Source organism: Pieris rapae, chromosome 1 (assembly GCF_905147795.1).
Source record: "Pieris rapae chromosome 1, ilPieRapa1.1, whole genome shotgun sequence".
Classification (NCBI taxonomy): Eukaryota; Metazoa; Arthropoda; class Insecta; order Lepidoptera; family Pieridae; genus Pieris; species Pieris rapae.
This window is the reverse complement of record NC_059509.1, coordinates 11,356,923-11,383,396: the sequence shown is the minus strand read 5'-3', so window position 1 is coordinate 11,383,396 and position 26,474 is coordinate 11,356,923. Positions and strand designations below refer to the sequence as shown.

General features: G+C 33.1%; 3 protein-coding genes and 1 non-coding gene across 5 annotated transcripts; 2 read left to right on the top strand and 2 right to left on the bottom strand.

The window, feature by feature from the left end:
* Window positions 1-37: 37 nt before the first annotated feature.
* LOC110993085 (CXXC-type zinc finger protein 1) lies at window positions 38-4,872 on the top strand. Of its 2 annotated transcripts, none has more exons than XM_022259179.2 (10): window positions 38-240; window positions 324-445; window positions 703-866; window positions 1,468-1,591; window positions 1,951-2,058; window positions 2,279-2,462; window positions 2,828-3,025; window positions 3,563-3,769; window positions 4,186-4,433; window positions 4,695-4,872. In XM_022259179.2, exons 1-10 carry the CDS (start codon window positions 214-216, stop codon window positions 4,795-4,797), a joined length of 1,485 nt encoding a protein of 494 aa, XP_022114871.2. In that variant the 5' UTR covers window positions 38-213; the 3' UTR covers window positions 4,798-4,872. The 2 variants fall into 2 exon arrangements, with proteins under 2 accessions (XP_022114871.2, XP_022114869.2); XM_022259177.2 differs by having other exon boundaries at window positions 2,276-2,462.
* A 3,919-nt stretch (window positions 4,873-8,791) lies between these two features.
* Window positions 8,792-12,130, top strand: LOC110993095 (protein Fer3-like). Its single transcript, XM_022259191.2, has 4 exons — window positions 8,792-9,162; window positions 9,458-9,551; window positions 10,848-11,008; window positions 11,846-12,130. Exons 1-4 carry the CDS (start codon window positions 9,118-9,120, stop codon window positions 12,020-12,022), a joined length of 477 nt encoding a protein of 158 aa, XP_022114883.2. The 5' UTR covers window positions 8,792-9,117; the 3' UTR covers window positions 12,023-12,130.
* A 1,568-nt stretch (window positions 12,131-13,698) lies between these two features.
* LOC110993064 (venom protease) lies at window positions 13,699-20,182 on the bottom strand. The gene is made up of 7 exons (XM_045629306.1): window positions 19,722-20,182; window positions 19,398-19,528; window positions 18,565-18,811; window positions 17,436-17,608; window positions 16,628-16,745; window positions 15,324-15,489; window positions 13,699-13,990 (listed from the first exon to the last, which is right to left on the bottom strand). The coding sequence occupies exons 1-7, from the start codon at window positions 19,774-19,776 to the stop codon at window positions 13,780-13,782; spliced, it is 1,101 nt and encodes a 366-aa protein (XP_045485262.1). The 5' UTR covers window positions 19,777-20,182; the 3' UTR covers window positions 13,699-13,779.
* Window positions 20,183-20,515: 333 nt separating this feature from the next.
* On the bottom strand, window positions 20,516-22,623 carry LOC110993090. Its single transcript, XR_006750389.1, has 3 exons — window positions 22,574-22,623; window positions 21,432-21,534; window positions 20,516-20,928 (listed from the first exon to the last, which is right to left on the bottom strand). It is a non-coding gene; the product is annotated as an uncharacterized LOC110993090 (transcript).
* Window positions 22,624-26,474: the final 3,851 nt, after the last annotated feature.

Below are 26,474 nucleotides of genomic sequence, written 5' to 3'. Positions count from 1 at the left end.
AACAATTGACTTTGACAACCGACAACAATTTAATCATCATTTTTATTTCGCTGAATGTATATTGGAGTAAATTGAATATTATCCTATTGAAGTAATTATTTGATATTCAATAATTTTGTCGTTATTATCCATACAGGAGTCAGGATCCACACTGTTAAAGAAGTGGATGAATGCTGTTAAGATTGTAATTATTGTTCATTGTACATTTTCACAATGAGTATGAAGAAATATAAACAAAGTGTAAGCATTATTTTAAAAGTATATTTTTACGCCACGCCAAAGTAATAATATCTAATAATAAGCTAATATTATTATAATTTCAGAAAGCAGATATTGCGAAACAATTTGACTTACCTGAGCGCCAGTCAAAGATTACCAGTTTATTAAATCAAGCTGGGCAAGCATATTGTATATGTCGTTCTTCGGACAGCTCTAGATTTATGATGTAAGTTAAAAAAAAACGATTGTTCGTTGATTTTCCATTTTTCTACATACCAAATAATTAAGGGAACTTTCATCACTTACCCATTGATTAATTTGTCATTTATGTGACAAAATAAGATATCAAGAGTAAAAACTTGAGAATATCATACACAAAACATAAATTAACTTTAACCTTACTTAGATTGGTATAATAGGTGAGGTGATATTAAATATGTTTGTTAATTTTTGTAGGTAAAGTATTGTTTTTGTAATTTTTAGAGCATGTGATGCCTGTGAGGAATGGTATCATGGAGATTGTATTAATATATCTGAAAAAGAAGCTAAATACATTAAGAACTATTTCTGTGATCGGTGTCGAGAGGAGGATCCTAGCCTTAAAACTAAATTCAGACCACAGAAAAGAGAAAATGATGGAGATTCAGGTATATAGTATAATGTGAAGAATATTTAAATAAATACTGAAATCTATTTATATATATTATAAAGATGATTATTTATTTTTGGATAGTGTAAATATAATAATCAAAAAAATTCTATCATCTTTACTCCATTGCATTCAATCCCAGAATTAAAACTTCTTTAAAAAAAAAAATGAAGATTATGGCTCCTTACTGGTCCTTACTTACGCTCTGCAGTAAGGAATATTGTTTAAGGTTGCGTCCCCTAATACAAATCTTTCACGGTTGTGGTGGCACTGCTATAAAGCTTTGGAATTCCCTTACTGTTTTTAATCATTCATCTTTTTTGCTATTGTATTCAAAACTCTCTCACTTCCTGTCAGTATCGTATTGTAACTTTATTAAGTATAACTAACGCACTGTTGCACACAATGTTATTTAACTATTTTCTTTGGTTAAGATGAGATAAGGTTGCTTGAAATGGACACTGTCTTAGAGATCTGTTCTGAGAGTATCTGTTTTATACCACCAAGTTATAGATTGTATTGTTAAAAAATTTATCATTTTTGTGTAGAAATATTCAAAATTTTCTATCAAAATGTGTTTTATATATGAATTCTTATAGGTCGAGATGAGGGCAGAAAGAAGAAAAAAGAAAAAGAGTACTCTGAAAATAGAACTTCCAGAAGACCAGCAAAGGATGGCTGTGGTGACTGCCCTGGATGCTTACAGCTAACTGATTGTGGGCAGTAAGTTTCAGACACATCTGAATGCGTCATGTAATTGTAAAAATCATTACTATTTAATGTTTGTTGTTTTGTTAAAAACAGCAGATGAGGTTGTTTGTCTTACAAGTGTTAAAACAATTTAATTTTGCGGTGCCTTAAACACATTTTTGCATCAGTTGTGGCTTGTCCATTACTTACTCAAAATATGTATTTACTTGTTATTATGTAGTCATGGGTGATTATTAAATCATGAGGTTAGCGCTTTGACTGGAAATTGTAATAAGTATAATATACATATTTAATAATGAAAATACATATATATACTAAATGGTTCTATTAGTTATAGTATAATATATTAAGTTTATTTATAAAATTTTCAGTTGTGATGCATGTGAAGATATGTATAAATATGGCGGTAGCAACAAGCTAAAGCTCAAATGTCGAAAAAGGCAGTGTGTTAAGACCAAGAAAAGCTCCAGAGTGTCTAGGTAAATGTTTAATTAAATATTGACATTTTTTATAGGTGCAAGAACCATATAATAAAAGTTTCTAGGCTAGGCTTACTGCCTTCTTACTGAAGGAAAAATAACCTTTTTAAAGTCTTAAACACAGCTTTCGCGGTCGCTGTGATGTCGACTAACCTATTAAATATAATATTTTATTTAAATTGCTATATTATATAATAACTATTCTAAAATTATGCAGCAGTAACCGTATAAAAAAGAAACACCATGAACGCGAAGTGTATGAGCCAGAGGAGTCGATTGCTCATCTCCAAACATCTGACCCTCGGCACTGCTATGGCCCTCAATGTACAAGAGCTGCTCAATATGGTTCCAAGTATTGCTCACCTCAATGTGGTATGCGTCTGGCTACAGCAAGGATATATCAGGTATTCAATGACAATATTATATGATTAAAAATATAGAAATTTAAATTTTCTGAATTTACAATTTCTGGATAAACAGTTTCTGCCAGTCTCTGTAATCGGAAACTTTTTGTTTGTTTGGCCATTACACCATGATCTATCATCATAGTGACACCTGGAAGCTATTATAATAAATAGGGGAGGTAAAATGAGGTGAAAATTTTTATTAATATTATGCACTAAATAATCCGTAAAATTAAAACATCCTTATATATTTTATTGTTTGGCAAAAATTAAACAAAAAAATTACGATTGAAAGTCAAAAATAAGAAATTATTAAAAAAAATATTAAATTTAATATATTAATTTAATCAATTTACATTTTGAAGGTGCTACCCCAACGCATACAGGAATGGTCGCTATCGAGCTGTGTCGCTGAACAACACAATCGTAAAGCGCTTGAAGTGGTCCGTAGCGGGTTGGCTAAAGCGCAGGCAGCGCTTAGAGCGTTGGACAAGCAACATTCTGATTTGGATACTTTGCTAGAAAGGGCTAAACACGCTACTATACAACATAGTGATGAAAAGGTGAGGTTGCATACATACGGTAGTCACATGTTTGCTTGAATAGAAATCGTTTTTTTGCCAAACCAACAAAAATCTATGACAGTTATGAAATCTTTCTTCCATTTGATGTTTTAACCTTTTTTATATAATAAATGAAAAAAAAATACGTTTATTATAGAATATAAGACAGGTATTCACTTATTCCACGTCATTAAATTTGAACCAGTAGGCATCCCTACTCATCGGCAAAGAAGACAGAGGGTGTAGGTCGAGAGAAAAAGCCGGCGTAAAAAACTCTCGGTACTCTTTTAAAAAAGCAAATAAACAATACTTATTCTAAAACAAGTTAATATCTTTATCTCTTGTATGTATTGTTATTTGTTATATATAACTTATGTTAGCAATAGGACTACGAAATAAATAAATATATTTAAAATGTTATTGAATCGTTGTAAATTCAATAAACATATATAATATACTAATAAAGCAAAAAAAAAACAAAAAAAAAAACATAGATAATTTATATAAATACATAGGTCAATTTGAATGTTTTTGTAGGAACTAGACGATGAAACGTCAATGTACTGTGTGACCTGTGGCCACGAAATACATTCCCGTACAGCGGTCAAACATATGGAGAAGTGTTTCGTCAAGTATGAGGCGCAAGCGTCGTTCGGAAGTCGCCACAGAACAAGGATTGACGGACAGAGCATGTTCTGCGATTATTACAATGCTTCTAATGGGACTTACTGTAAGCGACTACGGGTAAGTTAAGTTTAAGTAATTTTACTTTTAAGCATGTAAAATTCTAGGCATTCCTTTATGTAATAGTCGGAAAAAAAATATTTTATATATGAGGTAATTATCCTTTTATTTTTAAAGTAATGTCTAGTGAACTTTATTTTTATAATGAAAAAAAACGCGCCATTTTGTTGTTTCTGACAAGTGACAAATGTTTTTTTTTTCTTTTTAATTTGTTTATTTGTATTGTTTAAATAACTATGTTTTACTTACTGGAAAGCGATAAGGCCGCCAGTTCTTTCCTTTTGAATTGAATTATTAATTGTACTATATTTCTGTATACAGAGTGTTAATAAAAAAAATAAAAATATTTCTGGCTTGTGGCTCTGATACGATTCATGAGATGGCTGTGTTTGTATTTAATTTCAATTAAATTCCAGGTGATGTGTCCAGAACACTTCAAGGACCCCAAAGTGATCGATACAGATGTGTGTGGATGTCCCCTGGTTAAGAACGTGTTTGACCCCACAGGGGAGTTCTGTAGGGCTCCAAAGAAGTCCTGTCTCAGGCATTATCAGTGGGAGAAACTTCGGAGGGCCGAAATTGATATGGAGAGAGTCCGACAATGGTTGAGGTTGGATGAACTGGTGGAACAGGAGAGGAGCATTCGACTGGCTATGGCCTCTAGGTAAGTTTAGCTTACTTGTATTTTTTAAATAATTATTCTTGTATAATAAGTGAGATATTATGCCTAATAAAAATTTTGAAGCAATTCTCATAGAGTTTTAAGGGGTTTTTTTTAATTTGTTGTTGTTATTGTATACATTTATAAATATGTAAATTTATTAATAAAAGTATTTACAATTCACATGTAATAAAAAAATAGCGATACGACGAAAATTGTTCTGTAGTTTTACAATTTTGTAATAAATCTTATACAATATTTCAGAGCTGGTGTCTTAGGACTGATGCTGCATTCGACATACAACCACGAGATGGTGGAACGTATCACAAAAGCCAACGAAAATGGAAAACTCAAGGAAAGCTCCTGACATCGGACAGAATAAAATCGGCAACTTTATAAAATGTGTTGTCATTTATAATAAATAATTGTTTCTATATACATTTATGTTTGTTTTATTTCCGGAATGTCAAATATAACCTAATCTATTATAACTAAAGCAGTGTTGGCCAGTGGCTTAGCTACAAGAAAGAAAGTTGGTGGTGTCACCCCATCGAAAGTAAAACCAATACTTTTTATATGATAAAGGACATGTACCACTAAAAGATCGGGAGTATGGGACGGGGAAGCCCCGATGACAGCGTCAGAATCTTTTACGGAAATCCCCGAATTCTACATACCTAGGGCTGAGCTAGTGCTAGTGGAGAAATCCCTAAAAAATAAATTTTTATGCTAGCTAGATATGCTATTTTTTTACATTGTTTAGTTGAGAGTTGTCACCGCAAAGGTGACACCCGATGGGGACCGCCCCCCCCCCTTGCTACGCCATTGGTGTTTTGGACTAGTGGTTTCAGTGTGTGACTCTCCTGAGGTCACAAACTGAAGGAAAACTTCGTCAGGAAACTGGCATGCTTTGGACGTAAAATGTCGTTGGCGTGTTTCTGTCATGAATTCTGGGGTGTTCAGTCTTAGAATCAAAAGATCGTCTTGACTTTTAAGATAAATAAATGAACGGAAATTCTGATACCTAGAAAGTTGTAGCGTCACTGACTGGAATCCTTCTGGGTTTGGTTTACAATGTTTTCCACGATGAGTAGTAGTAGTTTCATAACGTTGAGTGTATAAATACGTTCCCACTCTACTGCTTACTCTTTTTAGCTCACTAATGATTTGTGGAGCAGGTTGCTGAACTTACTCATTACATCTCAATTGGATTTAGCTTAGTCTTTCAAGTTGGTTAATCTAAACGATGGATGCCAACTCTTTGCAAATACGCTTCCACATCGCTAGAACGGTCCGGGCGAGCTTTGCCTCCATAAAAACGAAATAAAGAATAAGGCCGGCCCAAAAATATAATACGATTAGTGACTCCCATTGCTGAACCTGTAACCATGCAGAATATTGAAGACAAATACGCACGTATAATCCCGTAAACTGTAACAAACAATATCTATTATAAGAATATCCGAACAACAATGGGGTGTGACAGCGTAAGTTATCGCATTAACTTTGGTTCAATCAAATTCGTATTATCATATGTTCTTTGATTTGATATTTTAGGGTGTCAAATAATTATTGCAGTTGGCCATTTGGGTAACTTATTGCGATATATTCTCGATTTGATTCCTTGAAAACTTTTCCAGAATGAAATAGGATGAAGAGAAAACAGTATAGATATCGTTATAATGAACGACGAACATTTTTTTGAGCAGAATTCACACATTTAAATAGAGGATTATGAGTTTTTCGTAGTCTATGATTGTTTAAATAATGTAATAAATTTACATTTTTATCTGAATGTTATGTATCTTTTTTAAAAACGATTTCATTTAATTTAACAATTACCTAATAAGCTAGGCTTGAAATATTGAAAAGTGATGCGTTATATAATGTAAACATCTAATAAGGAACTATTTCTTTGTATTTAAGAGACATTGCTCCAACGTTCTAGAATGTAATAGTACCCTACTAAGTACTAAAACGTAGTATAGAAGCATTTAAAATTCGCTTGTCGTTTTAAAACAATTAGATAACAATGCATTTCTTCTATTTATCATATCAAAACATATTTAGCCCCCTCGAGAGACACGTGCGGTTGCACCCTTCTGATATTTCCTCCCCAATTAATTGAAGCGCGTAATTCGGTTGACATGTTTTGCTAAATCTCATAATTTGATACAGATTATACGCTCTACTTTATATTAAAAGTCAAATAGGCTTAAATATAAGTTCTTTAAAAGGATGGTTATGTACTTTTTAAAATTTACAGTGATTTTGTTGCACGCGTAATATCGGAAATGACCATGGTCTATATTTAACATTAATGTATAAACAGTAACTTATACTATACACTAATGCAATTTGTTTTTCTAACTGGTACACTCTAAAAAGTGTAACGATGAAAGACAATGCCAATTACTTAATATTAATTTGAAATTCAATAAAGTTGCCTAACACTGTAAAAGACTAAATACTGTAAACTTACCTCATTTATAAATCTAATATAACTTCAATTCCACTGTTATTACTTACTTACTATGTATTACTTGGTTACTTACTATTGGTAACTTGGTTTAAGTATGTGAATCACAATCACGGGTAAAATAGTTTTGCTATACTTTATTTAATTTCAGTATAAACATATTACTAACATAATATAATAATATAACCAACCTTAAAATATTATAACTAAAATATATTATTAAAAGGAGTCCCTTTAGGCAAGGATTCGAAGATACTGGCAGCGTACCCTCTTTGAATAGCTAGACTAATTCTTTGTCCGAGGTAGCTGCCAGCTCTTCATGTCGACTAACCTTTTTGCTATTTCCTTAGAAAGCCTTATAGCGCTAGGACCCCACGAACCAAGGGTCTCGACACCGAATGGGACAAAATCATATTCAGAGCCTAGGTCCAGTTATATATCTATTTCATTTTAGGCAGCAGAGCTTAAGTTTTAAAAGAATGGATGACCTAATAAGTGTTTTTATGTTAATGCAGTTATGACTACAAAAATACATCCAAAATTGTTCATAATATTTAAAGAAACTTGCCTGTATATACCGAGATATCCAACACGGCACTGGATGTCTGAATATTGCACCACGATGTATTTAAAAAATTGCTACGCTATAGCAATCAAACTATTCATATAACTGCCGTGTAATGCCTTCAAGAGGAAGGTGATTTAATTTTTCTCGGCAAGGCGCCTTTATAGCGTGTGCGAGTATTTAGATAATTTTGTGTTTTGTTGACAAGTTTGACAAGAATTGTAAATAACATAATGTTATTTTGATGAAATTACGTCAATGTTCTTATTATGTGGCTAAATGAAAATATGACATTTTCACCGATTTCAAATGGCTAATAGTGCGTATTTTATAATTAGCGATCTAAATGCACTTTACCATTAACGATTTATTAATGACATTACTCGTTCACACACACGTATTTAAAACCAAATCATTTACGAAAGAGGCCCAGATAATTTATAATTTGTATATATAGTATTAGATTTATTTTTAATAATTAACTGACTTACCCTAGAGACGCGCGTAAAACCGCGTATCACAACTAGTATTAACAGAATAGGGTATAATCGCTAAACACCCTCCCGGATCGGATTTACTCCACTTGCGCTAATTTTGTGTCAAAAAGTGACAAATATCTCTAATGAGCTGAATCCGTGTCAAATCTGCCATCTGCTGACACCCCTAGTCACGCCTTTGATTTTGATGCGATTGAGCAATCAATATTATTTTTAAGTTACAACAGCAACTACTGTTTACCTCTATTCATATATGGTTGGAATCATAATGATGCTGTTTTTGTTTTACAGGACTGGTAATCTGTAAGAAAGACTGAACAGTGAAACAGCAATGTACGAGTACAGGGTATTTAACACATTGAATGCTTAAACAATAGATACAAAGTATTAGCCGGAAACCAAATTTTTATGGCTAATTTTGATTAAGAAAGTGTCTAATTAGAATGTCCCGTATGTAATAATTACAAAAATATTTTCTAGACCAAAACAATTTTCTTGCATTTTTCTCACACGTAACATTTTTAAATGTTTAAAATTATAAACCGAACGCATACATTTAATTACTTTGAATATTTTTTTAGGTTTTTAACAGATATGAATGCGAATTATAATAAAAATATGTTTTTTTACAAAATTGATCTGACGCTACTCCATTAGCTGGAGTTGGAATCTAAAAAATATGTTCATATGTATCTACAATTAAATTTTTGTACTCATTGCAAATTATTTTAATTTAGTAAAAAACAATTTAAAACTATAACACTTTAAAATCACACCTTAAAATTATGAGTAAAATCTCTAAGAGACATCAATACAAGCCACGCCCCTTGCACCGGCTGTGACCAATAAGGGCAAATCACCCCCTAACCACCCCATTTTCCACAAATCAGAGTCCCGAAACCTGGCGCTAGAATGCCGAGGGAATCGATCACTCAATACAAAATCGACCTATTTTCAACCTAATAGGATTCAGATTCCCTTGCTCAATTACATTTAGAACAATATTTCGTTATGGCAAGTATTAATTTTGATTTAGTTTCTGACTGTGCTTTGTGCAAACTGGTTTAAGTCGACCTGCCCTGGCGTTGGTCAGACAGTTTTTGTTGGACAGTGTGAAAACCAGGTCTCAAAATTCATTTCCCGCTGATGTCCTACGGCAGTGAAACGCCGCACATTTGGAGTAGCTCGTCTGTAAGTATCCTGTTCATCTCAGCTAGAAAGCGGGTATCATAAGACCGCTGTAAAACAAATGAACGCTTATGCACGCTATTCTTTTTTTAAATTTAATCTTCTAGAAAGTTCTTTTTTTAGCTAATTTAATTAATTTAGATATAGCAATACTGTATTGCGACACGTTGACAACTTACTTCTGATAACTGCTTGGAAACGAAAACTTACTTTAATTACAAAATATGGAAGAAATTTTAGTTAGTGTAATCGATGAAAAAATGTCTTTCCATTGAATACATATTTATTTTGTGTCTAGGGTAGCGAGGTCTCCCCATACGGCCCTTTGTGGGACGCTCCACCTGCACCTGTACCATATCCAGACATCCTGGCGTTTCCACCTGCCGACCTAGGTTTGTATATTTTTCTTGAGTATTTTCAACCGTATATAAAGTATAGTGGAGAATTAAAAAAAATACATCGCCATACTGTTCGTGAAAACTGCACTTTTTAGAGATGTGGGATCTCTCTGCATCTTCTACCGCATTTACCATGGAGAGTGTTCAGAGGAGTTGTTGGGACTAATACCTGCCGCTGAGTTTCATCATCGGACGTCAAGGCAGAATACAAAATACCATCCCTATCACCTAAACGTCCGTCGTTCCATAACTAAGCGATTCTTAAGGCAATTTCTGCCACGCACCACCGCGATGTAGAACCAGCTGCCCACTGATGTACTTCCGAACCAATTCGACTTAGGGTCCTTCAAGAAATGAGCGTACCGATTCTTAAAAGGCCGTATTGTAGCGATCGAAAATACCTTTTGGCTTTTCAAATTAAACAGTGACAACATATTATGAATGTTAAAAACTAAAAGGGCTTGTTCGCTATTTATTTCCGAATGAAGGTTTACAGGAGATAGAAATAACTGTATAGCTTTTGTAAGAATGAAGATACAAACTTTTTTTAGGTTTCTATTGAGAATGTACATTACAACATAATCCATATGAAAAATTTGCATATTTCTCTGTGAATGCATAAAAATATTCCAAAATATCATGGACATGTGCCCTTTTACCAGTTAAATAGTAATCAATCAAAGTAATATTTAAATATATTCAAACACAAAATTATTCAAAAAAGTAGTAATCATTTCGTTCATTAATCACCTACAGTTAACACCTATTCGTTTTATACTTCTTATTCTAGTTTCATTCTTATTGTTCTACAGGTCAATGTGCGTTCAAAAATTAATTGTTAAAAGAGCATATGTCCCTGGATAAGTGCCGTTTTAGTATTTAGTAAGAATAGACAAGTCGCTTACTGTTGTGAAAACGGTGCAGATATGTGTAGACTAGTGATTAAAGCATAAAAAAAATTGGGTTAAAATGTGACATGTGTCCTTTTAGTATTTAGACATTCATATTTCGATAAGAGAGCGCCCTGATTATAGAAAAGAAGTTGCAGTTCTTGTTATTTACAAAACTTAATTACATCGAAGAGAAGAGGATTTTACGGTAATAGTCTGAAATACTTCACCACCTTGCTAACCCGATGGGACATACAGAACTATGGATAGACACAATTTGCGTACCAGCTAGGTTACCAAACAAAGACGTACTCTTTGAGTGCAGTTGAAGGCACGATTTGTGACCAGACGCCTTTGATCTTATGTCTATTTTATTTAATAAAACATTATTTTCTGACAGTATGGTCGGCAGCAGGATGTGGAAGGGGACCTCGGTCGACTTCAGGCGGAAAAAAGGTCCGCCGTCGGGTCGCATCCGTCGCACAGCGACGCGCCGCGAATATTCGTGAACGTAGACGAATGTTCAATCTCAATGAAGCGTTTGACAAACTAAGACGAAAGGTAAAATCATCTACCTTTAGTATAGAACATAGATGAGGAAATTGAGGGCTCCAATTATCTTATTTGGCTCCGTTCCCTTTTTTATTTGAAAGTTAGAGAAAAAATTCATAATGATGGCTGGAATTAGTTCTCGGTCTGCTTCATAAGACATTATCTTTTGCATACTTACGAAGAGGAATCGACTCTCGGAGGAGGTCATTCCTGGAAGATACAACCAATTATTTAAATAGTATACTACTAACTCAAAAGCCGGCAACTCACTGACTAAAATGGGTGTCCATGAACATACTTCCCCTTTTTGGGCTCCCCGTAAGCATGTTTGCTCCCGATAAAAAAAATACATTCTGCCAACTTTTAAGCCTTCTGGTAATGTCAGAGTCCATAGGCGGTGGTATTACTTACCTTGGGCATTAGCTGCCCGCCCGATTGCCCCTGTTATATTAAAATAAATATCAATGCGTATCCATGATATTAGTGTCGCTGTTCAATATATCTCTAACGATATACAGTTTTAATCAGTACAATTGATTTTGTATCAATATAACCTTTGTCTGACATAATTTGGGTTTAAGATGAGATAAATTTCAAAATATATTCCATCTTCGAAGAATTTGTTTGCGCCAATAGAAAGGAATAATGCATAGCCAATGTAGATTTGTCATAAAACAAAAATAAATTGATTTGTTGACATAGGAAGATTAACGGCCCCTTCAATTCAAAGGTTTAATACCAATCTCTATGGGCGGTATCACTTAACATCAGATTTATCTCCTGTTACGTTAAAATAAATGAATAACCTTCGCACACACAATGTTCTTCAGCACCTAACTATTACAGGTACCAACTTTCGCGTACGAGAAACGTCTATCCCGCATCGAGACACTACGCCTAGCAATTACCTACATCAGCTTCATGTGTGAGCTGCTTCATGGATCACCACAACCTCATCACACCACCCACCCCACATTACATTCAAGACAAATCTTTGAGAACGATGTACCGTGGTGCGCATAAATTAATACTTAATCATTGTTTATTTGATAATTATCACCGAAGATCGTATAAAAATAGAGACTGCGCCATTGGATATTCAGGACAATCCCCAATTGTGAATAATTTTCGGGAGGGAATAATAATAATCTAATAAATATTCAAAAATTATATCTTATATAGTGATAGATTCTAGTCATGTTAGATATTAAGATTATAGTAATTGTATAATGAATGTCTTCCATTATGATTAAATTATTTTAATATAAACTAAATATATTATAATGTATAATTATTTTTGTTTTATTTGAATGACGTTAGATTCTTTATTCTTTGTGATCTTTGCATCCTTTGCTGTAAACGTTTAAAAAATGAAGTGAATTACAAATGCTACATACTATAACAGACTGCACATGATTAAAGAGATTTAAGTTGGCGCCTGGAGGTAACCCCAGAGCTGGTACTTTCCTGGCTCCACGAATAAGTATCGCAATAAAGCGAGGAAATGCTGACAGCGTTAAAAGTACTCTGCCACAGATAAAACTTTTTAAATTTCTTTTTATTAATTTTTAATTATTATTTTAATACTTGTAAATACTATTTATGTGTTGGAATTAAAGATTCAATTAAAAAAATAAACATATGTTGCAACATATCTTGGACGGCTAAGGACCATTGAATTAAGGCAAGTATTTTTAATACTTTAGTACTTTTTTCTTATTACGGAACACTTTCTATGGGGTAGTATTTAAATGTTCCATATAGTTGGTATGTCGCTATAAAGACAGTAAATTTCACAATTCCCTAATAACATAATTAAAGACTATTTTAACATATAAAAGTATATATTTCCAATGATTCTCAATTTACTTTACAATCTATTGAAGGGATTACAATAGATTCGTTAAATAACAAAGATATTAATAAGGTATTTCAATAAATAAATTAAAACCTTAAATTTGTTTGCCAACCCATTTTATGCATGTATGTACTTTTTGTTACAACTCAATATGACTTTGCTATGGAATTAAGCCTGGTTATCTATATCAAAGGGCTTACCTAGTTTAGAAACCAGTCTCCCAATACCGTCACAACTGTAATCTTAATTATTGTTGTAAATGTTATATGGGAGAAAAATAAATAAATAATAATTATTAATAAAAAATACACTAAAGGAAAAATCATAAAGGAAATATTAATGATACCTAACTGGTGAATGACCTCAACGCTATCAAAATAAGGTTAAATTTTATTATTATAAAAGGAAAAAACTATAGAAGCCACAAATAGACCGGATTCTTGATTTTCCTATCAAAGCAGGATGCCCGGTGGAAAAACCATGCTAAAATGTAATTTATAAATTAAACCATGTCATGTTTGTTTTACCAATGTATCAGTGTGCCAAGCGTTGGCAGGCTTTATCAATAAAAAATGTTTTTTTTTATATTGATAAAGTTTGTTTTTACAAAAATGTACGCCTTCGCCATGACAAAAATCTTTTCCAAGTTTATTAAAGAAATTGGTTAAAATGTTTAAATCTCTTTAGCAACGTTTTAACACGCAAGAGACTGACGGCACACCACCAGTAATGTAGAAGCACTAAATCAAGAAGAATATTTATATTATAAAAAATATATATATATATAACAAAACAAGTACACATGTGAAACGCATCAAAAACAACTAAACATTATTCTTATTTATTAACAAACTGTATTCAGTTATTATTCAGCCCATGTCATGTTATACAGGTGAAAATCTTGGTTGCAAGATTTCTTGCGCTATTTCTCAATTTTGTCCAATATCCAGTCTATGTACTTTCTAACATCCGTGTAGGATGCTGAGCCAGTCCCACAATCAGTGTTTCCAAACGACACAACACCATATTGAACATATCGATCGGCTTCGGGGTGTTCCATCATAAGAGGCCCACCGGAGTCTGCATGGCAAGTATCTTTGCCGCGACTGCCAGCGCAGATAGTGTTATTAATTCTGAAATAAAATTAAGAACTTGACCCACCATTTTGTGGTGCTGTATGGGATAAGAGGTGGAGTGACGTATTCGGTGGCTCCAGTAAAAGAGACCCACGGTTGATGAGGTCACAAAGAGTAACATGATTAAATTAGATAATTGGATAAAATTGGTATGTTTTGCAGTTTTAAAGACTAAGTGATAATAACTTTGTAAAATATTTGATATATTGTTTATCGCCCGAATCCATCAATGAATCTACCAGTGTGCCAGTCGATCGATCCCCCATCTGCATCCCAATAACCAAACCCTACGAAGACAATTCATTTTTTGGAGACGGATAGAATGCAATCTCTTCGCTCTTTACACTCATATTTGATTATGTACTATATACACATATATGTACATAAATAAAACCGTACTAATAACATTAAAATAAACATGTCTATGTTTTGAATATATCAAGTAGCATTTAATTATTTGAAACTGGTGTAAGTTATATTCTTAAGATAGGATATTGGCACAGTTGAACTGTCATTTTCATACAAAAGTCTATCCACATACACCGATCCGGCCGACGATAGATAGCTTGTATCGACAGAATATTTGGATTAAGATCTCAGATGTTCAAAAATGGATTGAGATATTTTATTGGGTTTGGGCGTAGATCAAAAATGTTTGTAATCTCCAGAATACTACTCAGGGTCAGATTTGGGGGTATCGGGACTACGGCCCCGATTTGCCTTTGACTTCGAAATCAAAAATATTTCTCCAAGTAAACAACTTTGCTTATGATATATTTTGTTAGATACGGTACTAAAAACAGATGTAAAACATCGACATTATTTTGTAAAAGTAATACGCAGAAAAGAATAGATTGTGATAGGAACTAAATATGTCATAATGATAAAATTAAATATTTATATTTTTTTCGTGTTGTTTTTTTTTGCGTTTTTTTATTTGCGTGTTGTTCTCAGGAGTATGTATGTGCGTGTGCTATTTCACCATGCCTCCTGCTGATAGAGGTCAAATCTTTGTTTTTAATTTATTTTATTATTCTTTATTACTCAAGATGGAACATGGTGTAATGGTTGCAGCTCCTTACAAACATTGTGTAAAAAAACTTGGCGATTAAAAAGAGTGGCGGAGAGTTTATTGCCAGTTCCTCTCTTCCGTTCTACGCCCTTGATGTGAGAACTGGCAGTAAATGTAAAATTAGATTCATTTCATTTTTTTTTGTCGTTAATAAGTGTACATTATATTACCTATGAATAAATGATTTTTGATTTGATTTGAATAAAAAAAACTATCTTCAAATTCTTGGGGTGAAGTTAATAGATTAATAAAATTTACCTATGGCATAGAGAGTTATTAAGTATGCTAATTTTCACTTTAAGTAATACAGTTGATTGCGATCCTGTCTCAATATTTCCCCAACCCGCGACAACTACTTCCTCACCCACTAAATTACTCTCGCGATGTTCTTTATCCAGAGGAAGACATATTGGAGCAACGTCCTCTGAAAATTAAACAAATATTTAAATTAGGTATTCATATGTATTCCGTTATTCAACTTCTTTAATTAAGGTATCGGACGTCAAGGCAAAATCCATCCGTATCACCTCGACGTCCGAGGCCGAGCAAGCCGTTTTTACGTATGTGAAACCAGCTGCTCACTGAAGTCCTTTAAGATTAGATTCATAAAAAGCCGGCAACCCTCTTGCGAGCCTTCTGGCAATGCGAGTGTCCATGGGCGGAATCTCTTAAAATAAGATGAGCTTCCTGCCCATTTGCCTCCTATTACATAAAATAAAATAAAGTTTTAGTCTCTATAATTAAGTGAGCCGCTTTTGATATATGTTTGTCCTAAATGCACCACGATGTATGCAAAAAATTACTACGCCAATTAAGCTATTTAATCACCTTCCTAGTAGTTATAGACTCTGTCGCGTAATTTTTTCAAGGTGATGGTGATTAATTTTTAAAGGCAAGGTTTGACACCAATTCTAAATAACTTAACTTATTATTATGACATTTTGTTAATGTTCTTATTATCTTATCTTATATCTTTAAACGAGCAATTCTTGTATATATATATATATATATATATATATATCTTATATCTTTAAACGAGCAATTCTTGTGTATATATATATATATATATAATTGGAATCTCGGGATCGGCTCCAACGATTTTCATGAAATTTCGTATACGGGGGGTTTCGGGGGCGAGAAATCGATCTAGCTAGGAATAAATGATAGAAAATAACAAAAAGGTGGTGTTTGAGTAGTCCCAATTTAAACTGAAAAATGTATCCTCCTGGAACTATTGGCGAATAATAATACTATTTTTTGTTTAAATTGCTTTAACGACACAACAACACTAAAGTAATTCAGCATATATATTCTATACTGTTCATATTTCATCAATTTATTAGTATGTAATTCGTACTTAAATATAATTTCCAAAAAACACAATTTATAAAAAAATAATTATCCATCCAGGTACTATACATTTATATGACTTTTGCAGGCCTATTTCTATATGGCTGATTTTTATAATTAATCTATCTAATTGTACCGCTATCTCAGCAATTAAACAATTTCTTTTCATTTTATTTCATTAAATCAAATACGTTTTTCGTTTACTGACATACCTTGTTTTAAATCGATTTCTCCTTTTACACGTATCAACGCTATATCGAACGATGGCATGTTTGTGTTTCCGTTTGATAAATACCTCTCATGGGGAATTTTTTTTTCTATGGATAGATCCTGAAAATAATCACAAAAATGCGTAAGGCACATACTCCAAGAGCACGTGAATTTTAAGACTCACACAACACAGATGGTAATAAAATAATATAAATAAATCAGTGGCCCTACAACCTTACATACATACAACCATATCTGTTTTATGATCATTTGCCATTCTAATAGGTGCTCAGCCGCCTGAGGCAAGCCGGTTTAATCACGACGTTTTCCTTTACCGTTCAAGCGAATAAATGCGCACATAGCAAGAGGTTTTATTGGTGCACAGCCGGGTTTTGAACCTATGATGAGAGTCGCACGCTGAAGCCACTAGGCCATACAGCGCTGTTCATCTCTTCATAATTTTTTTTAATAATAAAATTTATTATAGATACCGGCACACGTCTTGAACAAATATTCTTGCTTGGAGAGTGACGTCTCGATCGCGTGATTCGTTCACGGTTGACCTTTGTGTCCCGCGCTGCGATACGATGCAAACATTTCCCCACTCCCTTGATTAATGCTCAAGAAGTTTGCCGGTGTCTCTACTAAAGGTTTGTGTTAACCACAGTCGCTTTAGTCCAAGAGTCGTTTTAAATGTGATTAAAATATTTGTTTGTCACCTCATAATTGTTAGTCCACAAAAACAGTCAGTTAATTGAACGCATTTCTCGAATATTGATTCACATTTTATATCCTATTTTTGATTGTTACCTGATAGTGGTCATCACAAATACTCCCGTCTAAAGAGCAGTCTTCTTTGTTAATGTCATATTCTCCAACCCTCACATAAGCTAATTTCTTGTGGTCCACACAGTGAGCCGCTGTTAAGATGTACTTTGAGTTAATAATGGTCCCACCACAGATAAACTTCTTAGAATTGGCATCTAAAGAAAGAAAGAAAAAAAAACTTTATTAGACACAATATACAGGAATATTTAGATAACGTAAAGTGCACTGGCCCCACACGGGGATTCCCTGTGTTGTGCCCTGTCCCAGCCAGTCTCTTCCTTTTTACGTAATAACACATTTATATCTAAATTATTTTTGTAACATAAGTAGGTATATTTTATGTATCAACTTAACAAGATTGAGATTTCGTGTAAATGTATGTAATTTTATTTGTGAAATGTTATGTGATATTTTTGTTTTTTATGAAGTGGTTAAAGATGAAAGGGCCTCGGAAGGAGAAAAAGCTTTGGGCGAAGAAAGTGCGATTTCTGGGTTGCTTTTAAAAAAGGCCGGCAACGCACTCGCCCTCTGGCATTGAGAATGTCAATGGGCGGCAGTATCACTTAACATCAGGTGAGCCTCCTGCCAGTTTGCCCCCTGTTATATTAAAAAAAAATATATATATCGGTAAGAAAATGTTCAATACATTATTGAAATACGATTAAAATGTATTGCATCGAATATTACACATTATATTTCACACCGACCACACCCCATTATACACAACGCAAAGGTCGTATAAGGTACTCAAAAAAGCCCTTTCTTGCCCACCAATTTTTCTCTTTCAGCCCTTTCTTCTTTAACCTCTATCTTAGAAACAAAATTTTCACCATCGATCACACCTTTATACATTCGCCAACATTTTCTTAACCTGTCTGCTGGTGACATCGAAAGTATTCTTATACAGCAGTAGTTTAATTATAAAATGGTAGAATTTATTACGTCAAGTACCTAAAATCATTAATGTGTCAAAGAGCCTTGCTGTCATTCTTTTGTATGTGTGCATATATGTCTGCGTTTGACTTAAAAGACCGGCTCTATATGCAGTACACATTAATTAAGAAATTATATAAGAACTTTCTAGACATATTGTGAAATGTTCTGTATATACCTATTTCAGCAGATATAAGCGCCATCCAAGGAAATTCATTTATCTCGGCTACGGATCCGCCGTAGATTCGATCCTTGACATAGGACGTAATTCCACACCGGATCGGCAGTAACCTAATACTCTCGTTTATGTGATGTAATGAAGTATCAGTGTCCGTTTCAAAATATATTCTTTGATCTAGATCTGGTGATGATGTTGTTGTTGGTGATGATGTTGTTGTTGGTGATGTGAAATCATTACAGCACACCTGTGACAAAGAGTTTCGTTTAAAAATTACGTATGAGTCGCGTCACCCACAACACAGGAAAGTCCTAGTGTGGGGTGCAAAGTCAAAAATAATATTCATATTCATACAATGCACACTTATGAACGTCAATAAAATAAAAGAAATATACTGCCACTTATCAAGTCAAGGGCGTAGAACGGAAGAGAAGTGTCTCTCCGCCGCTCTTTTCAATCGCCAAGCTTTTTTTTTGTTTTACGTGGGTAACTGAAAATGTTATAACTAGCCAGTTACAAACAAGAAAAGAGCGTACCAATTCTTAAAAGGCCGGCAACGCACTCGCGAGCCCTCTAGCATTGAGAGTGTCCATGGGCGGCGGTATCACTTAACATCAGGTGAGCCTCCTGCCCGTTTGCCCCCTGTTCTATATAAAAAAAAACAAACATTGCTGATGAGCACACTTTGCAGAGAAGAGACTCTTGGCCTTGATTTAAGTTGGCGCCCGGTAAATAGCATCGGCATTAATACACTGCCACAGTGACCTAACTTTTTAAATTTAATTGTCTATTTTTTTTAATAATTATAATTACTATGTAGATAGTAAACCTACCTTTGGTTTATTGCCGTCCAAACCGCAAATACCTTGAAACAATTGAAAAAGAGACTCTGGTGTCTTAAAAAAAATTGTAATATTATATGTCTCTGGACACGCCGAGCTAATAACACAGTCGTCACATTGTCCTGAAAATATATAATTACAATGATATATTACAGAGATTAGTCAATTGTTTTTACTTCTTGATAATCGTTATTTAAAACAGCGTTCGATTTTTAAACCATCCAAATAAATCTTATATTGGTATTGATTTGACCTGAATTGGACTAGTCAAAAGTAAAAGTAAAATTTATTTATGAAAATCAGGAATTTACTTACGCCAGGAATGTACTATATAAATCTGGAACACTAAAATCACTATTTTTAATAACATTTTAATAATTCGTGCTCTCACCACACGAGCTATTTTCAATATACACTGACAGTAATGTGAATTTTGAATATAAATGCGTAATTATTCCCCACCAATTGTATATTATATTTCATTACAAGTGCGGAAAACCGTTAAAATTGCAAAGAGTTCCGACAAATGTCTACCCAAACCGAGGCGCAGCCGAAAGTGAGGGTTGACAGTCCGAACAAAGTGGTCCGAGGTCCGATAGATTAAGAATATTGTTAATACTACACAATTGATTTTTAAAAACAAAATCATTTTAATAGTATTATAATGATATGTTCTTGAATATACGCGAAAACACAAATGTGGACACAGACAGAGATAAAAGGTTGGGAGGTGGTAATTCCACACCTTTTTTTTAATTAACGGCACATGGATGTATGTATATAATATATAATATTATTGAATCGTTGTTTCGCCATAAATAAATACTTGAGCAATAGTCAAAGACACAAATTTAGAAATATATTGCTTACAATTTAACAATTATTAGTTTTAATTTTTCATTACAATAAAGCTTTGATGAAAAATTACTCGGCGGAAATTTTCAGTAACTCCAGAGAATGTCTGCCGAGTCCTTTTACTAACCTAGACGTGTTAATTATGACATAATATGTATATAATTTGATGTTTGAGAGAAAAATAAAATTATTACAAACATTTTAGGGTAATAATGATATATTATAATTAATAATAAACAACCCATATTGATAAATTATATTATTATTCTCTATATGAAAACTAATGTATGAAGAAATTACTCTCGTATATGGTCTAAAATCCAATCGACATATTTTCTAACATCGACGTAAATCCCTGCAGATGACGATCCACATTTCTTAGGTCACATTTCTTACGATACCATGTTGTATGTAACGATTGACATTATTAAAGAAGTCTGTCATCATCAGAGGACCGCCAGAATCCCCGACGCAGGAGTCTTTGTTCTTTTTCCCGGCGCAAAGGACGTTCTTAGCGAAACACTTCGGTTTCACAGGAACCTTAACTTTTTGAAGAACGGTTCATTATGTTCGGTGTATCCCCAACCGGTGACTACACCAGCTCTGTGTGCAAGCTCTTTGTTTTGTAGTTCAGAGGACACAGGTAAGCAAATAGGTTCCATTCCACCTGAAAAATATACAAACAGTAAACTTCGGCTGAATAATAACGATTGTGAAAATATCAATTTAAGAAACTAAGCGATTTTCTTTACTTCAGTTTTCAGTAGTTGTTGCTTTTCATATAAACAAATTTTCAGCGAAAAATAATATAATATTTAATGACTGTTTTGAATTTTATTAATAAATTTATAAAAAGTAATGTATAAAAGCATATTTAAAAGTTTGGTCCCAGTGGCAGTGTACCTACAAGATAATTGTAAATACTGTATATTTGATTGATATGCTTAATTTCATAGTACATGTGACGTGAATAAGGAAAATATGCAAAATAATAACGATTATTAGTGCTTTAAATTGTACTTAAATTTAGTTTAAATTCAGATAGCTAAATAAGGAAAAATTGCATATTTTCCTGAATTTAAATAATTAATGCCGAACATAAATCATGATTCACATCACGTTTGTAGGTTTGTACTTATACTATAGTTATGTTGTCTATTTAATACTCACTCTTTTGGAAATCAATCACACCGTCTAGACGAAGTAAAGCAATATCATTCTTTAAAGGCCATGCATTGAATTGTTCATGAATTATAACCATCGCAACCGGCATCTATAAAAAAAAAAGCATAAAGCATGAAGACAAAATAATAATGATAATAACGTGGAAAAGAGTGGTGGTGATAGTACTTTAATAGTATATTCAGTGAAACTTTGTTTGATGTTGATTTTTGAGTGCGCCATTGATATGATGAGTAGGTCTGGTTTAATCAGTAAGACACTAAGATGGGTCAAACAATGTAGTAAACAATATCGTGGAGTCGCATTTACCCATGAAATAGCCGTGATATGTCGTTTTAAATGAATAATTAAAATTGTAAATATATCTTTACTTCAATTAAACACAAAAATGTTTACGAGACCGAAGATATTATATAAGCAATAAATAATGCTTTGAATGATATTAACGAGATCAGAACTGAGTAAATGCAAGAATTCTTATTATTTTCTGTTTTGTATATTATAAATTATATTATGTATACAGTTGTGTAGGGAAAGTCGTTATACAATCTTGCTGTTAAATGTTATATTATTAAGTAAGGACATTTGTTTTGGAATTTGTTGATAAATGATTAAAACAAATTAAGCCAACATATACTACTTATTAGTATTATTGTAAAGTCTAGATTGTAATTCATGTGAAGTCGTACCCGATTTTGCAAACTTAAGTGTATGAATTCTTTTGTGATAAATTGATAGTAGATATTGATTTTAATCCAGTAAGCAGTTCCGCGATTTAACAATATCCTATATATCCCTTCTCTACGTATATCTGAGGTTTTAGTGAATGTGTCTACGCCGTAGCTAACTTATATTTTTATCGTCTACGTATTGCTACGCCAGCAGATCTACGCGATTATTAACCGCCGCGTATGAGCAGTAGAAAGTGTTTCGTAGCGATGAGCGTGTTCTCTTTTATTATCAAATCCATATTTGAAACCACTGCACCCTTGTTTGTTTTGGATAAAAATGATGTGAAGGAGGTACTAGTACTAAGACTCTACAGCTTGGAACGTTCTCACACTGTCTCATTGTTTGCTACGGAGCTATACTCAAATATTCATATAAATTTTCAGAATTCTAATAACAACCTCAACATATGAACTGCAATGAACAATGTTTAATGTTTCCTGGAATATAATCGCAATCGCGTTCCATAAGCAAATTGTATTCCCCAACTCCAACGTAATCAATTTTCTTCATGACGCAATGCCCCGCTGTTAGAATGTATTTGTAGTTTATGACAGTACCAGCAAATTAGTTTGGGATCTGAAATACATACAATGGAAACAGGTTAAATAGATGCTAGGCAAGGAACCAATTGGTGTGATTAAAGTGTAAATTACAAATGACCAAGGCTGACAATCTCCGTAACATTCATAGGTGATTTTATATAAAAACTTGTTTTTATTAAAAGCTTTTTGGCTCAGCCCAGCATAATTTTATGCGGAAGATATATTTGTATTATTTATTCATGCACAAGAATAGTAAAATCAGATCGACGTCACTGAAGGTAACTAGGATGTACGATAAGAAGAAATTAATGACAAATGTAAAAAATCTAAACTGTATTTTTTTGTAATGATTGGAAAATAAACAGCTTTTATTATGTTTTTATATACAGTTGTTTATGGCCTTATTTGAGAGATTAATTAATTACTTTGGGATTCAATGGGAATTTTAGTAGTATTCAGTATCAGAAAAGTGGAACACGAAACTACTAAACTTGGTGCACAAGGTACAATAAACGAAAAAGACAAAGACGACTTAGAAGGTGGATATTAAAGAACTACACATGCAAGCAGCGAGTGCAAATCAAATCAAAAATATATTTATTCATATAGGTATAAAAAAATTAAATTAATTGTAAATTAACATTTACAACCACTTCGCAAGTCAAGGGCGTAGAGCGGCCAAGAAGAACTGGCAACAAACTTTCCGCCACTCTTTTCAATCGTTAAGTTTTTCATACCAATTTTTTGAACTGGAGCAAATCAATCCCAAGGTTTAGGATCATTTAAGTATTTGTCACATTTATAAAAAGCTTTATTGATTAATTTACTTTTAACGAGGGCTTTGAATTTATTTAGTGATAATTCTCTAATTTCGCTTGGGAGTTGAAAAAACGAATACAATTTCCATATAAGGAGTGTCAAGATACCTAAAAGAAGATTGAAATAGAAACGTGTTTAAATGTAAAAGTATCACAATTTAAGGTTATTATTATTATGTTACTCAGGCTCAAACAAATGTTTAACTGTGTTAAATGATTTCAGCAAAAAACTATCTTGAAATGATCTAGAAAACTAAATATATTTTTATACGAAAATAATGTGTGTTATAATGAAATTCTACAACTGAAAGGACAAATTAGGTAGTCTTGTGTGCCGGTGTGTGGCGATGCCAAATGTATAACAAATGATATTATAGATCACCTTTATATCTTAACACTGCCATCCAAGCAAACTCGTCTAGGGCGGCTTTTCTGCCGCCGATAATTCTGTTACCAGAAATACTACCACATTCATTAGGTAGCAAGGCTTCTTTACTTTTCTCAAGAGGTGGAAAGTCTGAACAGCACACCTGTCAAAATATTTTATAGAGTACATTATTGGATTACAAATAAATAATAATTATTTTAAGACAAATTCATTTGCTACAATGTACAGGTAATAATAATATTTTCTGAAATAATAAATGTTACTGAATTCGTGAACCTGAATTTTATTAACATCATACCAATCGATTAAATATAATTTAGTCAAGATTTCCAGAACTAATGCGTCGTATACAGGCTGAGCCACGCAGATATTAGATGCGTATGCGCAGAATTAAATAGTCAATACGGAGCAAATTCATCACATCATCAAGTTAGGACAAGTTTACCTTAAAAATAACTTCGCCATTGGACAGCCATTGTACGCCACAATGGGCTTTTTGAAATAGTTTCTTTGTTTCACTGTCCCTTTGGTATAGTGAGAGATTGAAGGCCGCCTTGCATTGCGAAATCAACTTACAACTATTACAGGCCCCTAAAATTGTAAACTATTAATTAATAAAATAAAATAAATCAGTGGCGCTACAACCTCTTTAGGTCCAGGCCTCAGATTTTTGAATCTGTTTCATGATGATTGTTAAATATAATAGGCAAGTCTGTGATCAGCCTCCAGTGCCTGACACACATCGTCGAATTTTTGGGTATAAATAAACGGTTTGCTCACGATGTTTTCCTTCACCGTTCGAGCAAATGTTAAATGCACACATAGAAAGAAAGTCCATTGGTGCACAGCCCGGGATCGAATCTACGACCTCAGGTATGAGAGTCACACAGTGAAGCCACTAGGCCAACACTGCTCTATTAATTAATACTCGCGCTGAAAAATTCTAAAAGTTAATCTGCTGTTTCTAGCGAAACATATAACAAGTAATATGGCGCTTACTAATATATTATAATAACATTCCAATAAGAACATTGTTAATAAAATAAAATATAGTATAAACAATAATGTATATAATATAATACAATATTTTTAATTCTTACTCTGAGTTGAGCATATTTGCAGCACCATGGAATAAACTTAAACTTCAAAATGATTTTTAAAAAGTAAACTTTCAAAAATCATTTTGAAGTTTAAGGTGTATTCCCCGCTTCGTAAAGTAATAAACTGAATTCTAAATCAAGTAATATGTATGTAATAAACTTTATTATTTGGTATAATAATAATTATAACATGATTCACGCGGTTTCGTATTGGTATGGCAATACCTATAACGCGCGCACGAATCTTATAAAGTTGAAGAGTGGACTATATGCGTTAATCTCAGGTTTTTTATGGTACATTTATCAAGCTGGGTGTAACATAATCTACGACCGAACAAGCCAATTTACCTAAGTTATAATAGAAGAGAAGGAATGGAAAAGGATAGAACATAATAGAAATACAAAACTTCACGTGAGTGTATTTTTTGGTTTTATTTATTGTGAATAATTGTGTGTTTTTTTATAGAACAGGGGGCAAACGGGCAGGAGGCTCACCTGATGTTAAGTGATACCGCCGCCCATGGACACTCTCAATGCCAGAGGGCTCGCGAGTGCGTTGCCGGCCTTTTAAGAATTGGTGTGATTTGTGTATTATATTTTCGTGAGAAAGATGTTATTATTTTTATTCTTATTTGTTGAGAATTACGCATATAGATTACAAACGTAAGGATATATGTTGAAACAAAAATCCTTACGTTTGTATTTATAAGGATAAGTACATGACTAATTAGCATAAATGAAATCAAAATATTTAATAATGATTTTCCTGTGTGTTGTATTATGTTTTGGATAAAATATTTTACGAATGATTTTAATTTTAAGCCTTAAATTATTTCATGATGCCCCTGTTATTTAATTATCCTATAATTAATTAATAATCCTTTCAGGTTCTCCAATTTTTGATTAATTTATTCCTTAAAACTATGCCTTTTCGTCTTAAAATTTACGTATGTGCTCCGTTGCTGCTTCTACTTTTGGAATCGCCCTGATCTTTTGACACAAGTAGACGACGTTATCAAAATTAGCTTAAAATCCATTCTAAATATGCAGCTGAAGGAGCAGTCTTGGAGCTAGTCACCCCTACTAATTGATTAGGCGATGTTCTTCGGCCTCCTAAAAGCCTAGAGGCCCAAATAGTTCCACACTTTTTTGTTAATAACCTCTCGGCTGAATCGTTTCTTTGGTGTAAAGAAAGGTGTAAGTGGTTGGTAGTCCGAGCAGCATACCTAGGAATTAGTTAAAAAATTTAAACAATCAAAATTGTTACGTTGAAAAATATATATATAGTTTTACGATATATCTACCGAGTCCTCAATTAAGAGCAATATTGCCAAAAATCTTGCAAAAATTAAATTAAAAAAAATTTTTTTTAATTAAAATAAATTTAGATAAAATAGTAGAATGAGTCATAGACAAATGTCATTGGCAAATTTAAAAAAAAGCAGACAAAA